Raw genomic sequence first — 18756 nt, 5'->3', positions numbered from 1 at the left:
TCTATCTCATATGTGGTTCAAGTTTGGGTCGGGTTTTTCCAAACCCGTCCCCGCCTCGCGGGGTGAAATTACAAACCTGAACCCGGGTTTTTGGGTCAGGTCGGGTTGGGTTCCCAGTAAAATCCGACTTGATGCCCACCCCTACCAAGCAACAATCTTCATTGCTAGCAATCCGGTGTTTTATGACAAAGCGAAACACATAGAGGTAGATTGTCATTTTATTTGGGATATAATGATGAAAGAGGTGACAACCCCATATGTTTGGTTTGGTGATCAACTTGAGGATGTCTTCACTAAGCGCTGGAAAAGCGTGGATTTCTGAACTTCTGTGGCAAGTTGAGACTTTTTGATATCTACATTCCAACTTGAGGGGGAGTGTTGAAAAACAAGTAAAAGGGTATTTTGGTGATTTTAATTTATCTTTATTTATATGTCTTGATGTAATCTTGTTTTGCATGTTTAATTATATCCATGGTCCAAGTTTCATGTAAATAGGACATGTAGAATGGGAGATATGTGGAGATTTGGGTTTCACTTAAGGGCATATTTGTAATTCTACTGAAACAACATTAATAAATAGAGGTTGGGGATCGTGTACGACCCCCAACACAGCTCTCTCTTGGAGTTCTTGTTCTCCACTTTCTCTCTCATTCTCTTTCTCTTCTCACTTTTTTAGGAAGCATGAGTGGTTTTAGACCAGTGTTGTAGCTTATTTTTCAGCACCTTCAGTTTCATGGCCACAATTCCATAAACAGCTTCTTTCCACCAAGCTTCCATGAGTCTACAACAGTCTTTGTTTTTTAATTGTGCATTTTCAAATTGTAAAGGTTTCCTTCCCCATGCACTCAATTTGGTGTCTAACAGAATGGGCCAATGTGCTGATTCGCATCTGGTACTTGTCTTCCTAGCCTCGGTAAGCTTCTCTTTGCTGCTTGCATTGCTTACATTCCCTGGTGCCTTTGGATTGAAAGGAATTCTAGACGGTATAATGAAGCCTCGCGCTCTGCTGCTTAGGTGATCTACACTCCTACGGGCCTTATCTCTACCTGGATTCGCACTCGGAAAGAATTTGGCTATTTATCATGTACCCCTTCCTGCACCAACTGGAAAATTATTGCTCAGATGTCCACTCCTTTTGCACCCCGCTGAGTCGATATTTGGAAGCCTCCCCCCACTCGTTATTATAAGCTGAACTTTGATGACAATGCTTTTGAGAACCTGGGGTTGGTTGGCTTGGGGGGGGGGGGGGGGGATTTTTTATCCTGGAGGAACAACTATTATGTCATACTTTGGTCCTCTCGGCGTTGCGGACTCGACCATTGCTGAGCTCTTTGGCCTCCTCCACGGGCTTCGCATTTACAAGGATTGCTTCAGAGGTCCACTTATCGTGAAGGGTGACTCCAAAGTCATTGGCTGGTGCTCTACCACCTCCTTCCCCCTGTGGCATCACTGACAATTTTTTCTTGATATTATGGACGTTGTTTCCACTACCTCTTGTATCCTTCCCTACAATCTCTTGCTGTTAGGGGAGGCCTTTCTTGATGTATTACCATTTATAAAAAACAGAATGGGCCAATGATCTGAGACCATTTTCCCCAAAAGCAATCATGAAACAGTATAATTTTCTAAGGTATTAAACTTCCATACAATTTCATCCTCTACCCCTCTTCGCAAATAACATGTGTGGAATGTGGTTAACAATCTCAACATTTCTTCCATTTCATTTTGCGTCAAATTTCTTCTAAAATCTAAATTCCAAACACCATGACAATAAGAATGCTCCAAAACTTACAGGTTCTTTTAGTTAATGAGCAACAAAATTACATATAAGCCCTTCTCCTTCATTACAAAAGACACGTGTATCTAACATAAGTAAAATTGACCAGTGACATTATGAAATATCCTAAGGAGAAAGGGAACAAAAAAACTGAAGTACCTAACCCCCTATAGTACAAAATGACAAAATTGCCCCTCACCTATTTGAACAAAGCATTCGACCAAACATGTGAAAGGTCATGCCAAAACTACAACTGACAGCTAATTATCAAAGTCTAGTATTTCTTGACAATCTTATTCTTGAATTTAAAAACCTTGCTGCTTCACTGGTGTTGATGTATCAAGTGTTGGTATTAGCTTCATGAATATATATAGTTTCAAAAATATATGTAAGAATAGCAGTTTTCCATTTGGGTAACTTCTTTGGGTTCTCTCGTGGCAATGAAGAATCAACCATTCTTTGGCAAAAGTTTAGTGAAACTTCTTTAGTGTAGATTCTTAACCTATCTTTCCAAAAAATATAGATTTTAACTTGTTCTGTTGCTTTGTAATGTTACTTGTCTAATCTCTACCCATAAATTCTCATTGTGTTCAGCAAGAATTCAGGATCGATGGTGCAAGGGTGTTTGATATGGTTACTTCTGATCAAATCATGTTACTTTCCCGAAGACTCTCAAGTGGAGTGTCTGTGCTCACCAAAGTAATGTACTTGAGATTCAGATGTTTAATATTCAAGGGAACGTGTATAGGCACTTACAGGTTTTGTATCTCTTCCATAATATGTAGGGTCTTATTAACTATTGACTCTTTTCTATTGCAGATTAGTCTATTGTTTCCAAATGAAAATGAGAACATAGAGCTTCCTCCTTGTTATAAAGCGATAAGGGACATATCTGTATCTCTTTCTATGGAGAAGCTTGCACTCTTGGCTTCGATGGGGAATAAGTTATCAATTGTCAGGTGGGGACCTACTTTTTTATGGTGTATGTTACCTAATTTTTTTTCTTTGGTAGCTTGAAATGAACTAGAGCTTTTCTAATGCGTGTATTTATTTTTGTCCTTTTCCAGCTGGAAAAGCAATAATGTTGTCCTTCAATATGACTTACCGGTATTGATTATCCATTGTTCTTTTTGTTTTCAGAAATTTGTGGTAAATTGATTTTACATGTTTTCCCATAGTTACTAGGGTTTAAAATCTGTGAAGATTGAAAGAACATTGAAAAGATAGGTTTTAAGGTGCTGTATAATGTGTACAGGGCCCAGAAGGAGATGACAGTGTTACTTATGCTTTCTTGTTCATTCCTTTTATTAGGTAATGAAGAGATTACCGGTATGCCTATATAAATCAGAAAATAACAACAAAATACCTATTACTAATTCATGGGTAGGTCCACTCTGTACATAGTATTTATGGAAAAGTACATAATTACCATCACGTAGTTTGTGTGTATTGGTTTAACAAATAACTAAATAACTATAAAGCAATCTGTTAAAAATAAATTAAAAAAAAAAAGCAAGCCAGGAAGCGAAGGAGTTTAGTTACAGAAGTTCCTTAATTTTAGATACCTGAATAGTTTACTCAAACTAGTGCATATTGATTATAAATGCCCATCTTGCCACAGTTTGATAAAAGCTGTGCTGATACAGTTACTTCCGTAAAGGCATCTTCTAGCTGCTTTTACGGTGAATGATGTTCAGTAGGGATTATTTCATCTTAGAGGTGGCAATTGTCTGGTTCGGATTTGGATTGACCTAAAGCAGTTGTTAAGTGGGTTGATGCAAGCCCAACTTGTTTACTGAATGGGTCAGAAATTTAGACCTGAACCAAGACTATTTGGGTTCGGGTTAGGTTTGGGTCAACCCACTTAAAAATATTAAAAATTAAAAATACATAAATATCTAACTAAATGTTTATAAATAATAAGAAAAAATATGGATATGGATTTTAGAAAAAATCTAGTTGGTTTAAGTAGTAAAAAAAATGAACTGATGGTCTGGTTCTGTTTGGTCTTGTTCAAAAATTTGAACCAGGCTGGTTTGGTTGAGTTCTTATTATTGAGCTACAAAACTAGTACCCAGAGGGTCCTAGTGTCAAATACGTACCTAGCTCAATTATTAATCTGGTGAGGTATATAAACTTGAACCTGATCTATTTATAACTAGGTTGAGTTGTTGTCAAATAAATGGGTTGGGTTCAGGTCGAGTCTAATTTTGCCAACCCTTTATCCTGCAATTTGCTTCACAAAGAAAACATAGTTGGCTATGTCTGGCTATATGATTGTCATAATAGAGTATTATGGGCCATGCTATGGTTAAAAACAATTGTTGGAGGAAATTACATCAATGCCTTTATAATTTAAATTCCCCTTAATGCGGTGAAACCAAAAAAAAAACAATGAAGCACATATCGAAACTTGATATTTTTTTTTTGAAAAGTGAGAAATTTTATTAAGGAGCAAGAGAGAGAGAGAGGTAGAAGAGGGTTGTGTGTGTGTGTGTGGGGGGGGGGGGGGGGGGGGGGTTGGGGCGCTTAGGCCTGCTCAAGAGATGGAACGTCAAGCTAACAGAAACCATGCAAAGCATAAACCTAACACTACTCAATACAAGGACATACGGGTTATGGGCTTAGGCCAGCACAAGAGATGGAGCCTCAAGCTAACAGAAACCATGAACTACACAATACAAGGGCATACAGATTATTGAGGGAGGCTATCAAAAAGAGATAATTCTGGGAGGTAAACACCTTGTTTAGCGGAGGAAGCTGCCATATTTGCTGACTGCGGGGTGTGCAGCCAGATTATGGAGTTTGCCAAATAGTTGATTTCGTCCATAATTGAAAAGGAGTTTCCTTTTCTCAATTATAGATGCACCAATTCACTCAAGAGACTGTTTTAAGGATCCAATTATGAAACCCTACTTTATACCTCATGTCAATGAGTAGGGTTTCTGAATTCATGCAACTACCAATGCTGAATGTAAAAAGGGCAGTCTCTAGCTCTTCTAAACTCGGAAAAGATAGATAAAAATACCTCTTGAAGACTCCTTCAATTAGCAACTCGAAAATCCCTTTCTTGATGCTAAGGCTCACGCAAATCCTCCTTCCCTCACTGCTGGTTCGTGGAAGAGATGGATGACTATTGCAGCATGGAAGAGAAGGCTGATTGCTCCTCCTTTTCCTTCCAAGATCTCCTCAAAGACTCCCCAATGGATGCAGCAAACAACCAAGGATATTTCAAGCCAAGAACCCTAGGATAGGGAACCTAGCAAGAGCCTAATTACTCTATTTTACTCTAAATCCGAACTTGCTTTATTTCTCCATCCTTACCCCTTAAATAGGGTAATTAACATCAACATAGGTTAGGGTTATAAAACCCAATTCTACCCCTACCTTTAAGTCTTATTACAAATCAATAAAATTCGAAATTAAAAGCAACATAAATAATAAAAGTAAAGTAGATGACTCAGTGTTATTGAGTCCATAACACCAAACTTGGTAGGCAAATTGGCATGAAAGGAGGACGTGGGATGTTTTTTCTGGGGTATTTATGCAGAATGGGTAGTGATGGTCTAAGGTTGAGGTGCCTCTACGAATTAGAGCATCCGAGGTTAATATTTTGTTTCTACAGGCAGACCACATGAAGAATTTGGCTCTTGGAGGGGCTAGCAAATCCCAAGCATGAGCCACTGGGTGTTTTGGATGATATGGGAGATTGTTTAGGAGAGCATAGGCCGAAGATGAGGAGAAAGACCCTTTTGGACAAGGAGTCCAAATTAGAGTATCATCAGGTCAGGCTAAGAGGATGATGGCAGCCAGAGCATCATCATCATTCAAGCTCTTGCACACCAATCAAAGAATTGGGCTTTGGGGAGATCAAGGAGCTTCCAGGCTTTGGCAGCGATGTGATCATTCACTTGAGCATTCAGGAACTTAGAAGTGTAATAGGAGGTGCTAGAGTCTTCATAAATGAAGTGCATCCAGATTATGATATCTTCATCAGGCCAGTTTATGAAATTTGACTTGAGGAAGGCTAAGAGATTGATGGCAGCCAGAGCAGCATCATCATTTTAGCTCCTTCTTAACTGAAGGTTCAAGAATTTGTGTGGATATCAGCAACCAAGAGATTGGTCCCACTGGTTGAGACAGAAGAGGCTTGGAAATTCTTGTTCAATGGTATTGTCCCCATGCTAGTTATAAGTGCAAAACTTCATAGAGTAGCCAGGTCTCACTCTGAAACGAGCACCTTGCTGAACATTATCTATGAATTTCAGGATGGCTCTTGAGAAGGGAGAGGATCAGGGGGGAAGCAGATCATTCAAAACTTATCTGCGTTTCGCTGCAACCACCTTTTACCAAAGGGCATCCCTTTCCTAATAGTATCTGCAAGTCCACTTTTCTAAGAGGGCCTCATTCTTGCCTTTCATCCTCCTGATACCCAGGCCACCCCTGTCCCTAGGAAGACAAACACCTGACCAGTTCGCAAGGTGATATTTTTAGCTGCATTAGAGGACCCCCTCCACAGAAATCTCCTCTAAAGCTTCTCCTATTTCTTTGGCAGCTCTGGCTGGGCATTTGAGGATAGACACAAGAAATAATTAGGGAGGCCAGTGAGGGAGGGTGAAGCAACTGACCTTGGATAAGAGCTTTCCTTTCCAATTCGAGAGCCTAAGTTCAAATTTATTCAGGATAGGGTTCTATAAGGATTTTTTGGGTTGGCAAGCAGTGAGAAGCTGACAAAGGTATTGGAGCGGGAGGTTAGATTTTTGGCATCAAAGGAATGTGCTCATTTTATTTGGGGGTGTCCATGGGAACATCAATAGCTGCAAAGGTAGATTTTTGCCAGTTTATTTTCTGGCCAGACTGATTTTATAAAGGGAGAGGGGGCTTTGAGATTGATAATTCGATCTATGGTTGCCTCGCTGAAGCAAACAGTGTCATCAACAGATTGAAGAATGGGGATGTCCACCTCTTCAATGTCATCAATGGGATTCAACCTGGAGTTTTGATGGGTGGTGAGAAAAAATCCAAGGACCTAACCAATCAGGTTGAAGAGGGAGAGAGATAGGGGATCTCCTTGGCAGATTTCCCTTGAGCTATTGAAAAAACAGTGGGCAGCACCATTGACAAGGACAGAGAAAGAGGCCGAGGAGATACAACTTCTAACCCAGCATCTCGAACTGTCACTGAAACCCAGCTTGTTCATGATGAAATCAAGGAGGGTCCAATTGACACGATTGAATGCTCTTTCAAGGTCAAGCTTGACCATGACTCTTTGTAGGTTTTTCTTGTCGAAGTAGTCAATGAGATCATGGGCAATTAGGTACACGTTAAGGATGTTCCTACCTTGGACAATGGCACTTGATGTGGGTGGACAATTGAGGGGAGTACGGCACTCGGGCAATAAGCAAGGGTTTTAGCAATTAATTTGTATGCACTAGATATTGTTACAATCTTGCAACTGCGGTTCGTAGACATTTCTGTGGAAGTCTGAAAATAGCTTGAGAATGTCTGATTTGAGGAAGGGCCAACTAGCCTTGTAGAATTCAGTTAGGCCCAGGGCTTTGTTGGGGGGAGGGATTTGACAACAGATTCAATTTCTCCTAGGGGAAGGAGGCTTCAAGGCTGCTGCTGTCTTTGATTGAGAGACATCTAAAGACCATGTAGATATTGATTGCTGGTTGAGTATAAAATCTGCAAAAAAATCAACAAACTTGTTAGTAATGGCTGACTTATCTAGAATCAGCTCCTTGTTGGATATGAGGAAGGAGTTCCTACTTGATTGCTGATGAGCACTGGCGATGGCATGAAAAAACTTGGTGGTTTCATCCCCTTCCCGAAGCCATTTGAATTACTCTTTTTGATTCCAAATAATCAAATTAATTTTTCAGGAGAAAGGAAACTTCACTCGAGTCAAGGGGAAGCATATATGCAATTTGATCTGATGACTGAATTTGAGCTAGGATATGGTGAGAGGATATGCTTCCAAAGGAGTTATTACATGGTCCATATTGCGTGTTTGAGGAGCTTCAGTTTATTTTCTAGGGTACTGGGATGAGCACAATCAGGGTGAAGAGAGGTCCACTAATCCTCCCATATGTGAACAAAGTTCTCAGTTTTGAGCTGACATGATTCAAATTTGAAGGGAGTTGACCCCCAAGAGTTCAAAAAAGCGATCAACCATGATAGGGACATAGTGAGAGATAGCTGGTGTGTGTGTGTGTGTGGGGAGACGAGCGGGAGCAAAAGGAAGATCGAGCAAGAGAGCGCGAGAGAGGAAGAATTTGGGAATGAGGGAGAAGGTTGGAGCGAAGCAAGAAGTATGAGTGAAATAGAAAAAAGTAATGAAGGTTTGAAGGAGTATAGTAGCTGGACAAGGGAAATAAGAAGATGGGAAAGATAGCTTGAGGATGACGACGTTGGCAGAGGGAAGAACAAATATGAGGAACATGAGTATAGGATGGAGAATGAACCTATAGATGGAGACTTTGGACTTTGTGGGCAACCATACTCTGCAAGTTCTATTCGATGAAGCAATGCCAATAGCTAGATGAGGCAGCATAAACATTGCGTTATGCGACAATCCAAGGATCACCCACTGAGACGATGTCGTTGGCGAATGATAACGGTTCAGAGGAAAACATGCCACTCGAGACACCATCTTGACCGACCCTACTTGCACCCTGAGGAGTTCTGCTTCACTTATGGCAACACCATACTTACGATATCCAAGTGGGACCTATGGGTCAATCCCTGCATTCGGATAATTGTCAGGAATGGGGATAAACGATCTTTCATCTCCATCCCCAATGTTGCTTGTGCATCCTTCATTCGGCAATTCAAATCGATCACTTCTGACTGTCATCATGGTATCATGACTAGAACTCTTTGGCTGATAAATTGGCAAAATTCAGAACTTCCCAGCAATTTCGGGAAGGCTTCCTTCCTTTGTAAATTGCTCGTTTGAGTTTTTGTCTTAATAAAAATCAGTATCATTTCAAAAAAGAAAAAAAAAATCATTGAAAGAGTGTTCAATTTCCTTCTAGAATTCATGGCATTCATTTCAGGCGGTTTGTTAGTAAACTTTAAAAACTCTCCATTTAGATTGTCGTAGAGGTCTTCGAACCTGAGAGAAAGGGAGTAACTACCCATAGTGGTTTGGAGCAGATTAAGGTAGAGAGGTATTTCAGATTGCAACTATACCATTCGACAAACTTGTGGCATCAACTGCAGTGTTATATTACTGGCCAGACCAGATATGCCTATTTGGCGGAGGTGGCGACAAGTATTGTTTCTAGAAAGATAACCAAGTGAGGATGGTGAGCTTGGCGGAATTCTTGAGCAGCAGCACGCTTAGGGGAGCCCACTGAGGCCTCGAATGTTCCAAGAAATGATGATCATCAGGTTAAAATGGTGGTGGCATAGTAGTGTGATGAACAGCCACAAATTCTTTCATTATTGGCCTGATTCATGATCATATATTTGGGTTGTCAACATGGGTGGGGCTTGGGGGAGCGGTTGAGGTAGGGGAGGTTAGTGCATTGACACTTTTTGATTCCAATTGTTCATCTTCAACCAGACATTGGCTATGAAAAAGGTTTTGAACTTTTAAGGAGATTTCTAATGGGTACTGAGTTTGCTCATTGGTTGCTCTTTCATTACGGCTCTCTGCGATAGTAGGATTTGTAAATGGAGCATCATAGGACATTGATTCTCCTCCTCTGTTCTCTATTAGTGTCTTGGCGATTGGCTTTGGATATCCAACTATTATTGACATTTGGGTTTGAGTTAGTTGGGACATGAGGTCGGGGGCAAGGGATGGGGATGGAGGGTGAGGGTTGGTTTAGTTGGGGATGTAGAGGGGGGTGAAGATGATTGATTTGGTAAGTTAGGTTTTGAGAGCAAGCGGTATTCTCGGGTGTGGGTTTTGGAGATGGTGAATGGTAATTCTGGTTAAGTAGGGGCATTTTGTGCTTTGCCTTGTGACTTGAGTGGGGTTGGAACTTTGTTGAGCAGGAGCTGACTAGAGTCTGTTGGGTTTCGATGAGGCCAATGTTCATCTTTGGAAGAAGTGGTGTAAGGTTGGTGTAAAGCTGGCAAGAGTTGAGGGCAATTTAGTGAGCCCATTTCTTGGAGTAATAAGTTCTGTAGATAGTTCGAGCGGTTTCTAGAAAGGGTGTTTGAGAAATCTGGCCAATTAGCTTACATTATGCTGGGATGGGTGTGGATAAGCCTTTGGCCAGGGTGATGTGTTGGGCAAAAGGCGGTATTGGGAATAGCTGGAAAATGTTTTAGTTTACTTGAACCTACCTTTGAATTTTTTCTTGAAATGCATAGTTCTCTTCTCTTGCTACCCTCGTTTGGTTCGCGGCAGTCCTTTCCAGAGCTCACTGATTTCCGGCACTGACGCTGAAGCAGAGAAGCCTAAAACATGCTTTGCAATGAGGAAAGTGAATGTCAGCCTTCCAATATCAGAGTTCCTTTGGCCTCGGCTGATGGTGGCCGGTAGGGATGTATTTTCACCCGGCTCGATCAAGTCTCCACCCTAGCTTGGTGTCTTGCTCCCACATTGTTTTTTTTTTTTTTTAAATGGTGCTGATTTTTATTAAGACAAAGGCTCAAAAGAGCAAATTACAAAGGAGGGAAACCTTCCCAAACAATGAGAGATTGCTGGGAAGTACCGAATTTTGCCAATTTATCAGCCAAAGAGTTGGTTGATCTAGGAATGAGATTCCAATTACAATAGATAAAAGATACAATGTCAGCAATACAATCTGTGATGGGCCAATGGCGCCAAGGGGGGGGGGGGACTGTCTTTGGAACACCAACTGATAACAATCTTCGAGTCTCCTTCAATGATTAACTTGCCACGGAGACGTTCCTTGAAAATTTGGAGGCCGAATAGAAGAGCATTAACTTCAGCAGTATTAGCATCAACAATGCCCACCGGTCCAGCATACGATAGAATAGGGTCTCCACTGTGACCTCTGAAAACACAGCCTGCTCTAACTGGCCAGGACAACCAATAGCACTACCATCAAAATTGAGTTTTATACTGTCGCAAGGGGGTGGATCCCAGATGGCCATAATCGGAAGTCCTGCAGGGGTCAGTCATATGGGCGATCAAGCTCCAATTTTTCCGAAGGGAAACACCCGATAGAGTGGCAAATTCCTTCCTTGTATGAAGCCAACTCGAGATGAGGCCAACGACATATGAAGCTGTGTTGTCCGGGTACAAGCTTTGGAGTTGAATCTTCGGTTATTTCGCTTGAGCCAAATGCACCATGGAATATGTGCAAAACAGGCCGAAAGTATTAAATTGCCTAGTCGTGGAAGGTGAATCCCTCTAACCATCTGAAAGGTGCCGAAGAGGTCCTGACGTAGCCCCATTGGGAGCCCAATCTTTTGAAAAATCTTCATCCAAACTTGCCAAGAAAATCCGCAAAGTAAGAAGACATGCTGGATTGTCTCATCGCACTCATGACAAAGGGGACAAGAAATATCAGGGGTGGTGAAGCCTCTTTTATGAAGGTTGTCAGATGAAGGATCCTCCCACATTGTTGTTTCCCAAGAATGTCGCTTACCACTGGGCACCAGAAAATGACAGGTAGTCCATTGATTCTGATCTACTCTTGCTATCTAAATAATATTGGGTTCCAGGAAGTGAGCTCCACGAACATCTCCCCCATTGCTAGTTTTCCATTTCCAGAATTTGGTGAATTTTGTCTTCACTGAGGACATTAATAGGCACTGGTTATTCCCTTGATACACAATGTCTGGTGGTGGAAATGCACCATAGTTGCTATGTCCAGACTTGGATAGCATCAGTGTCAATATCGACTACAGTTCTAAAAAATAATGCATGTTTTTGTAGGGTACGAATGCGGGGGTGATCTGAGTTGATGTTCAGTGTTGATTGCAGTAAGGACGGGACACTTGTTAGGCTGAGCAGTTTTGATGTGGTTGGTGGGAGGCTTCAAGTTGTGGTGGTAGTGTGGTGTTTGCAGTCAGCGGGTTGGGATGTTCCAATGGGATATATGGGCTTCAGTTTGTATTAGGTTGGCACATGGGTTGTGATGCAAGTCTCCAGGCAGTGGTGTTTTGAGGATGTGAGGGTAAAAAGGTGAAATTTTGGGTTTGGATGGGTAAGAAAGGGTAGTTATGAGTGCGGTTGTTCTGGTGGCTTATTTTCGGGGGGATTGAGGTGGTGAGGGATTTTAGGAATGTCTCAAGGGCTGTAGGGAACTCAACCAGTCAAAACCTTCATGAGTGGATTTTGGAATATCAACGGTTGCTATGACTCTTCTGCTCTTGTACTCTATGATTCTACAGGAGGTCCCTTTTCTATCAACAACAGGGGACAGGTGAAAGATGATGATTCTCATCCACAGCTCATGTCGACTCCTAATGGAATCAGCTGCATCCACCGTTTTCTTGAACCGATACTGCAAGCTAATCAGCCCACCATTAGGATTCAAATGAAAGATCATCGATTGAGTGTGTCACAGTAATTTTGAATCCATAGCTGCCATTAATGGTGGTGGATTTCATATAAATGTGACACTCAAAAATTATAAGGCAATTTTTTGGTCCTCCCCTCGCATGTAAGTATTCTCCTTGTTGTTTTGATTTCTTTCTCTTCTTCTTTCCACTATTGTGGACCCTCTTTGTCTGCTTTTTCTTTTTGATGGTGATTTCCTCTTTTTGGAATGGTGCTTGAGGCTTCGTTTAGTTGCACAATCTTGTTGCTTTTGTTTTCCACGTCTCTGCTCATTTGCTTTAAACTTGATATTTAGTTTTGATGCTTCTGAACTCTCCCTTAACAACTCCAATAGAAGAAATTTTCAAATAGGAAAAACTTATGGAAGATTAAAAGATCCAATAAACTAAAACGAAGTGTTTTTTTTTTTTTTTTTTTTTGAAACGATGCTGATTTTTATTAATAGAAAGCTCAAATGAGCACATTACAAGGGGGGGAACCTTCCCAAACAATGAGAGATTGCTGGGAGGTTCCAAATTTTGCCAATTTATCAGCCAAAGAATTGGTTGATCGAGGAACGAGGTTCCAATTACAAGGAATAGATGACACAATGTCAGCAATACAATCAGTGATAGGCCAGTGGCTCCAAGGGGGGAGCTATCTTTTGTGCACCAGCTGATGACAGTCTTAGAATCTCCTTCAATAAACAACTTGCCATGGAGATGCTCTTTGGAGAATTGAAGGCCGTATAGAAGAGCACTCACTTCAGCAATATTTGAATTAGCAATGCCCACCGGCCCTGCATAAGATTGAATAGGGTCTCCACTGCTGTCTCTGAAAACACCACCAGCTCCAGCCGGCCCAAGACAACCTAAAGCACTGCCATAAAAATTGAGTTTGATGCAGTCACAAGGGGGAGGATCCCAGGTGGTCATAATCGGAGTTTTGCACGGGCCTGCCATATGCGCGATCAAACCTCAATTTTCCCGAAGGGAAACACCCGATAGAGAGGCAAACTCCTTGGTATGTAACCAAATCGAGATAAGGCCCATTGCATGAAAAGCCGTGTTTTCCGGGGTGCTAGCCTTGGAGTTGAATCTCTAGTTATTGCGCTTGAGCCATAGGCACCATAGGACATGCGCAAGGCATGCCAAGAGAATTAGCTTGCCCAACCTAGGAAAGTGGATCCCCATAGCCATCTCACAAGTTCCAAAGAGGTCCTGATGTAGCCCCATTTGGAGTCCAATCTTCTGGAAGATCTTCATCTAGACTTGCCAAGAGAAATCACACTGTAATAGAACATGCTAGACTGTCTCATCGCTTGTACCACAGAGGGGACAAGTATGATCGGGGGTTGTGTAGCATTTGCTATGGAGGTTGTCAGAGGTGAGGATTTGTTCCCTTATGGCTATTCGTATGAAATAATTGATTTTACTAGGCGTTGAGAGCTTCCATGCCAAGTTTGCCTTGTGCTTCTGCATGCTGTAATCTTACTTTCTGATATGAGAGTAGGCAGATGCTGTCAGAGTGGTTCCGTCCACTCTTGTTAGAGTTTGTGGTTTGAGTTAAGTACTTGGCTTTCCACACCTTAAACGACTAATCTTTTCGGGTTGTATTGGCTAGGTATCTGACTCAGAACTTCGAAGTTAAGCGAGCCTGGGCGAGAGAAATTCTAGGATGGGTGACCTCCTGGGAAGTACTCTTGCCTAGGACTTTAACATGGTATCAGAGCTAGGCATGCCACGGCCCGCGTTTGTATCCCGTGAGAAGCGGCTCCAGAATGGGCGGGGTGGGTGTCAGAGTGGTTCCGTCCACTCTTGTTAGAGTTTGTGGTCTGAGTTAGGTACTTAGCTTTCCGCACCTTAAATGATTAGTCTTTTCGGGTTGTATTGGCTAGGTATCTGACTCAGAACTCGGAAGTTAAGCAAGCTATTCTAGGATGGGTAACCTCCTGGGAAGTACTCTTGCCTAGGACTTTAACAGATGCAACCGTGAATCGGCCATTAATACTGGGCTTCCATGTCAGTTTATCAACTGCATGCTCACGGATAGTAATGCTGCTGAGTCTGGAGAGGAGAGAGCAAAAACAACCAAAGTTTCCTCATCATTTAATCCCCGACGAAACGTTAGACTCCATGAGCGATCTCTTCAAGAATCTGGTTCCGTCCACTCTTGTAAACGGTAGCTTTCCGCACTTAACAGATCGGTCTGTTGGGTTGTATTGGCTAGCCACTGTTATGGTATTAGAGTTGGGCACGCTGTGGCCCGCGTTCGTATCCCGTGAGAAGCTGCTCCAGAATGGGCGGGGTGGGTGTCAGAGTGGTTCCGTCCACTCTTGTTAGAGTTTGTGGTCTGAGTTAGGTACTCGACTTTCCGCACCTTAAACGACTAGTCTTTTCGGGTTGTATTGGCTAGGTATCTGACTCAGAACTCGAAAGTTAAGCGAGCTTGGGCAAGAGTAATTCTAGGATGGGTGACCTCCTGGGAAGTACTCTTGCCTAGGACTTTAATAGATGCAACCGTGAATCGGCCATTAATACTGGGCTTCCATGTCAGTTTATCAACTGCATGCTCACGGATAGTAATGCTGCTGAGTCTGGAGAGGAGAGAGCAAAAACAACCGAAGTTTCCTCATCATTTAATCCCCGATGAAACGTTAGACTCCATGAGCGATCTCTTCAAGAATCTGGCACTAAGCAAGAGAGGTCTCTTGCCACCCTAGAGAGCCCTGGGAAATCTTCGGAGAGGGGGCGGGGGCCACACCATTCATCTGACCAAAAGAGGAGGATCCTTCCATTGCTTGTGTGAAAGGAAGCTGCATCTCTGAATATTGGGAGGAACTTTTAAATTGATTCCCATATCCGGGATAGGAGGGGAGTAACGCCATCCTCCCTCCACCAGGCACCCGAAGGTTGAAGATAGAACCTGACCACATCTCTCCATAGGCTGTTATGCTTGATGTTGGAGTTCTAGATTCATTTGAGCATAAGGATATTGTTCATCTCCTTCGTAGGCCGGATGCCTAAACCACCCCGATTGCGGGGCATGCAAATATCCTTCCAACTCACCAAATGATATCTGAAGGTGTCCTCTGATCCTCTCTAGAGAAAATGCAGTCAGATGGCGTCAATCTTGTAGCAAATGGAGGCCGGATAGTGCATTAAGGATAATAAATAGTTTGGCAGCCCTGCCAAACAAGACTTGGGGAGAGTGAGTCGCCCTACAGTAGATTGCCCCTCCAAGTAGTTAGTCTTTTTTCAAATTTCTCAATAAGGGGGGACCAAAGCGTCGCCGAAGGCTGAGAGTTAAAGAGTGGGAGTCCTAGATATGTAACTGGCAAATTTTCCAATGAGCACCCCAAATAGTCAGCCATACCCTAAAGCACAGATGAGTCGATGTGATAGCCTAGGAGAGTGGTTTTCTTCTAGTTAATGTTTTGACCAGAAGCTAATTCAAATAGTCCCAATACAGCATATAGTTTTCATATCTGATCCATAGTACCAACCCCAAAACAAATGGCATCGTTTGCAAACTGAAGGATCGGTACATCAAAGGCTACACAGTCCGTCGTGGGGAAGAACCATCCCAGGTTCTTGGCCGAATAGATCAATGAGGATAGATATTCCGCTACCACATTGAAGAGCAAAAGGGCAATGGGGGTCTCCCTGCCTGATTCCCCTGGATCCCTTAGAATACCCGCAGACTATTCTGTTGAGAAGAACGGAGTAGCTTGCAGAGGAGATGCAACTTTGAATCCAGAAGCGCCATTTTTTCCCGAATCCCATCTTCCCCAAAGAGTGATTAGAAGCTTCCAATTAACTTTATCAAAGGCTTTCTCGAAATCAAGCTTGGGGATGAATTTGGGGAGCTTTAAAGCCTTAAAATGGTGGATGAGCTCGTGACATGCCATGGCCGAATCTAATATATTCCTTCCCTTGATAAAAGCACTCTGGCCATGATGAATGACAATAGGGAGAACCGCCCTGAGGCGATTGGCAAGGAGGCGCGCAAGCACCTTGTAGGCACTGGTGGTGAGACTGATCGGTCAGAAGTCAGATGGAAGTTTGCCCCTTCTTTTTTAGGGATGAGGGCAATAAATGAAGCTCTGATGCTCCTAAATCTGATGCTATGCTGATAGAACGAGTGAACCATGCAGGCAATGCCGTCTCTAATGAAGACGCTAACATCGGCGATAGAATTCCCCATTGAAATCATCCGGGCCCGGAGTGCGATCCAGAAGACCCAGTGCTGCTTTGTCAATTTCCCTACTGGAGAAAGGGAGCTCGATGAAACTAGCTTTAGCCAAAGAATAGCCTGGAAATGAACCCTTTCGAAGAAACGGCGGACTGGCTGGCAATCAGATTATAAATCTGCAAAAAAGTTCACCAGTGAGTCTGAAATAAGGGATCGATCCGAGGTAATCTCACCATTGATGTTGAGCGTGGTGATGCGGTTGACTCTTCTCTGTGCAGAGGCGACTGCATGGAAGAATTTAGTATTGGCATCCCCATCGGCGAGCCACTTAAATCTTGCACGCTGCTTGCAGTGCACGAGCTCACTATGAGTGAAGGATTGCATTTGCCCTTGGAGGGCATATCTCTGGGTTATTTCTGTTGAAGAGAGGCTTCTAGATTCCTCCTCAAAGTCAAGAGTAGCAATCTGAGAAAGGACAGAGGCTCTCTCGGCTGAGGAAAAGGCCTTTCTCGTAGAGACCCAGGACCGCAGCCATGGCTTCAACATCTTGAGCTTGGTTGGGAAAGTCCAACCGCTCGGGCCAGCAACGACCATCCTCTTCCAGAAGGATAGGATAGAGGGGTCCACCATCCAAGCATTGTTGAATCTTAAAAGGGGAGGGGGGGGGGGGTGCAACTGCCGAAGTGGGTATCTACCATAATCGGCCAATGATTGGAAACGACCCTATTGAGAACTTTGCCTGTGGCATTGCTGTATAATTGGAGCCAGTCATTGTTGGCTAAGAAGCGGTCAAGCTTGGAGAGGACGGGAGGCTGTCTACCCTTTGACCAAGTGAAGGTCTTCCCAGATATGGTAATCTCATTAAGGTCCCAACTGCCAATAAAGTTTGCAAATAGCCTCATGGAGGTAGTGATTCTCCGGGAGGGCGGGGATTTCTCATGGCAGAAGCGGGTAACATTGAAACCACTAGCAAGCATTAGAGGAATGGGCCACCTTTGACAAGTCCTCAAAAGGTCATCCCAGAAGAGATGTCTCTCATGGTGTCTGGCAGGACCATACACATCCACAAGGCACCAAATGTTCCCTGATCCTTTGTGACTTAGCTTGATTCCAAGGGAGTAAGTGCCACAACAATGATCGAGCACCTCAATGGTATTGGTGTCCCACACCATCAAAATGCTACCACCCGATCCAATCACATCCACAAAAATCCATCCAGGCTCTTTAAGGGGCCACAACATGCGGATATATCCAAGGGGTAGAGAAGCCGCCTTGGTTTCTTGAAGGATAGCAACATTTGCCTTAGTAAAGACAAGGAGGTCCCGAACTGAGGCGCGGCGACGCACGGATCCAATTCCACGAACATGCCAAGAGAGAATGATCATTGATCACTTGTCTTCTTCTTGGACTTCTTAGACTAGTGGTTATCTCCCCGGAGGGGCTCCGTGTAGATGATGCCCATCATCTTGGCAAGTTCCACTATCTGGGCCTAGGTTTTTGGGTCGAATTTTTGCTATTCTGTGGAGAGCAGCCACACAATTCTGAGCTCTTTCGCCCGGTTCTGGAAAATGAAGTCCCCTATCTCTTGGTTGCAGGGGTATCTAGTAGTAACATTGGGACCTCCCTGGAAAGATGAAGTCCCCTATCTTTGGGTTGCAGGGGTATCTAGTAGTAACTAAAACGAAGTGTTAAGATGAAGAGTGGAGAAAACCCTAACTAAGGCATGACTAATTACAAAAGAATGGAGGGTGAAATAAAAAAAAGAGAAAAATATAAAAGATGATTTGAAATTGAAAGTAATGATAAAACCATTGTGTAGAAAAAAACTTAATGGAGAAATATTCGAATAATTGTTCCTCTAATTACTTGTCAAAGTTAAAAACGAATAATGTTGGTTACCCCAAAAGACAAAGATCAACCCAAGGAACGCAAATTGTGAAAATTCTTGCGTATGTGAAAAGCAAAGGTTGAAGGCTTGAGAGAGAGGAACTAGAACATGGGAGAAGAGGTATGATTGGAGAAAATAATTCATGTTAATTTAGAAGAGAGCGTTTAGGCTTCCCTCTTCTCCCCTATTTATAGCATAAAACGATAGTAATGTCCCTACATCACTTACACCCTTAGAAATAATATTTTATGAGTAAATACTTTCTATGGACCTAAGTAAATTGAAATTTTATCTTATAATACTTTCCCTCACGCTGGAGTTTTTGACTTCAACTTTTTAAGTAGTATATCAAAATAAAAAATTTGTAAAATTTTCTATACTTAGGTCTTTAAGGTAGTTGATTTTTAGGACTCCATGTATTTA

The 18756-nt window shown here is 42.6% G+C and overlaps 1 protein-coding gene across 2 annotated transcripts in view; it reads left to right on the top strand.

Annotated features, from left to right (window-relative positions):
- Nucleotides 1–18756, top strand: part of LOC137944213 (uncharacterized) — a 59317-nt gene that overhangs the window by 30043 nt on the left and 10518 nt on the right. For both annotated transcript variants that reach the window (XR_011110795.1, XM_068789796.1), the window contains exons 8-10: nucleotides 2372–2476; nucleotides 2597–2736; nucleotides 2845–2884. Coding sequence is in view for 1 of the 2 variants with exons in the window: in XM_068789796.1 (XP_068645897.1) it covers nucleotides 2372–2476; nucleotides 2597–2736; nucleotides 2845–2884 (285 nt within the window). In the remaining variant the exon portion in view is untranslated. The remainder of the gene's footprint in view (nucleotides 1–2371; nucleotides 2477–2596; nucleotides 2737–2844; nucleotides 2885–18756) is intronic.

Source organism: Aristolochia californica, unplaced genomic scaffold (genome assembly GCF_029961685.1).
Source record: "Aristolochia californica isolate CCGP_79_NKW_82.1479 unplaced genomic scaffold, dmAriCali1.0.hap1 SCAF_11, whole genome shotgun sequence".
In the NCBI taxonomy this organism is placed as follows: domain Eukaryota; kingdom Viridiplantae; phylum Streptophyta; class Magnoliopsida; order Piperales; family Aristolochiaceae; genus Aristolochia; species Aristolochia californica.
The sequence above is the reverse complement of the archived record's forward strand: the minus strand, read 5'-3'. Positions and strand labels throughout refer to the sequence as shown.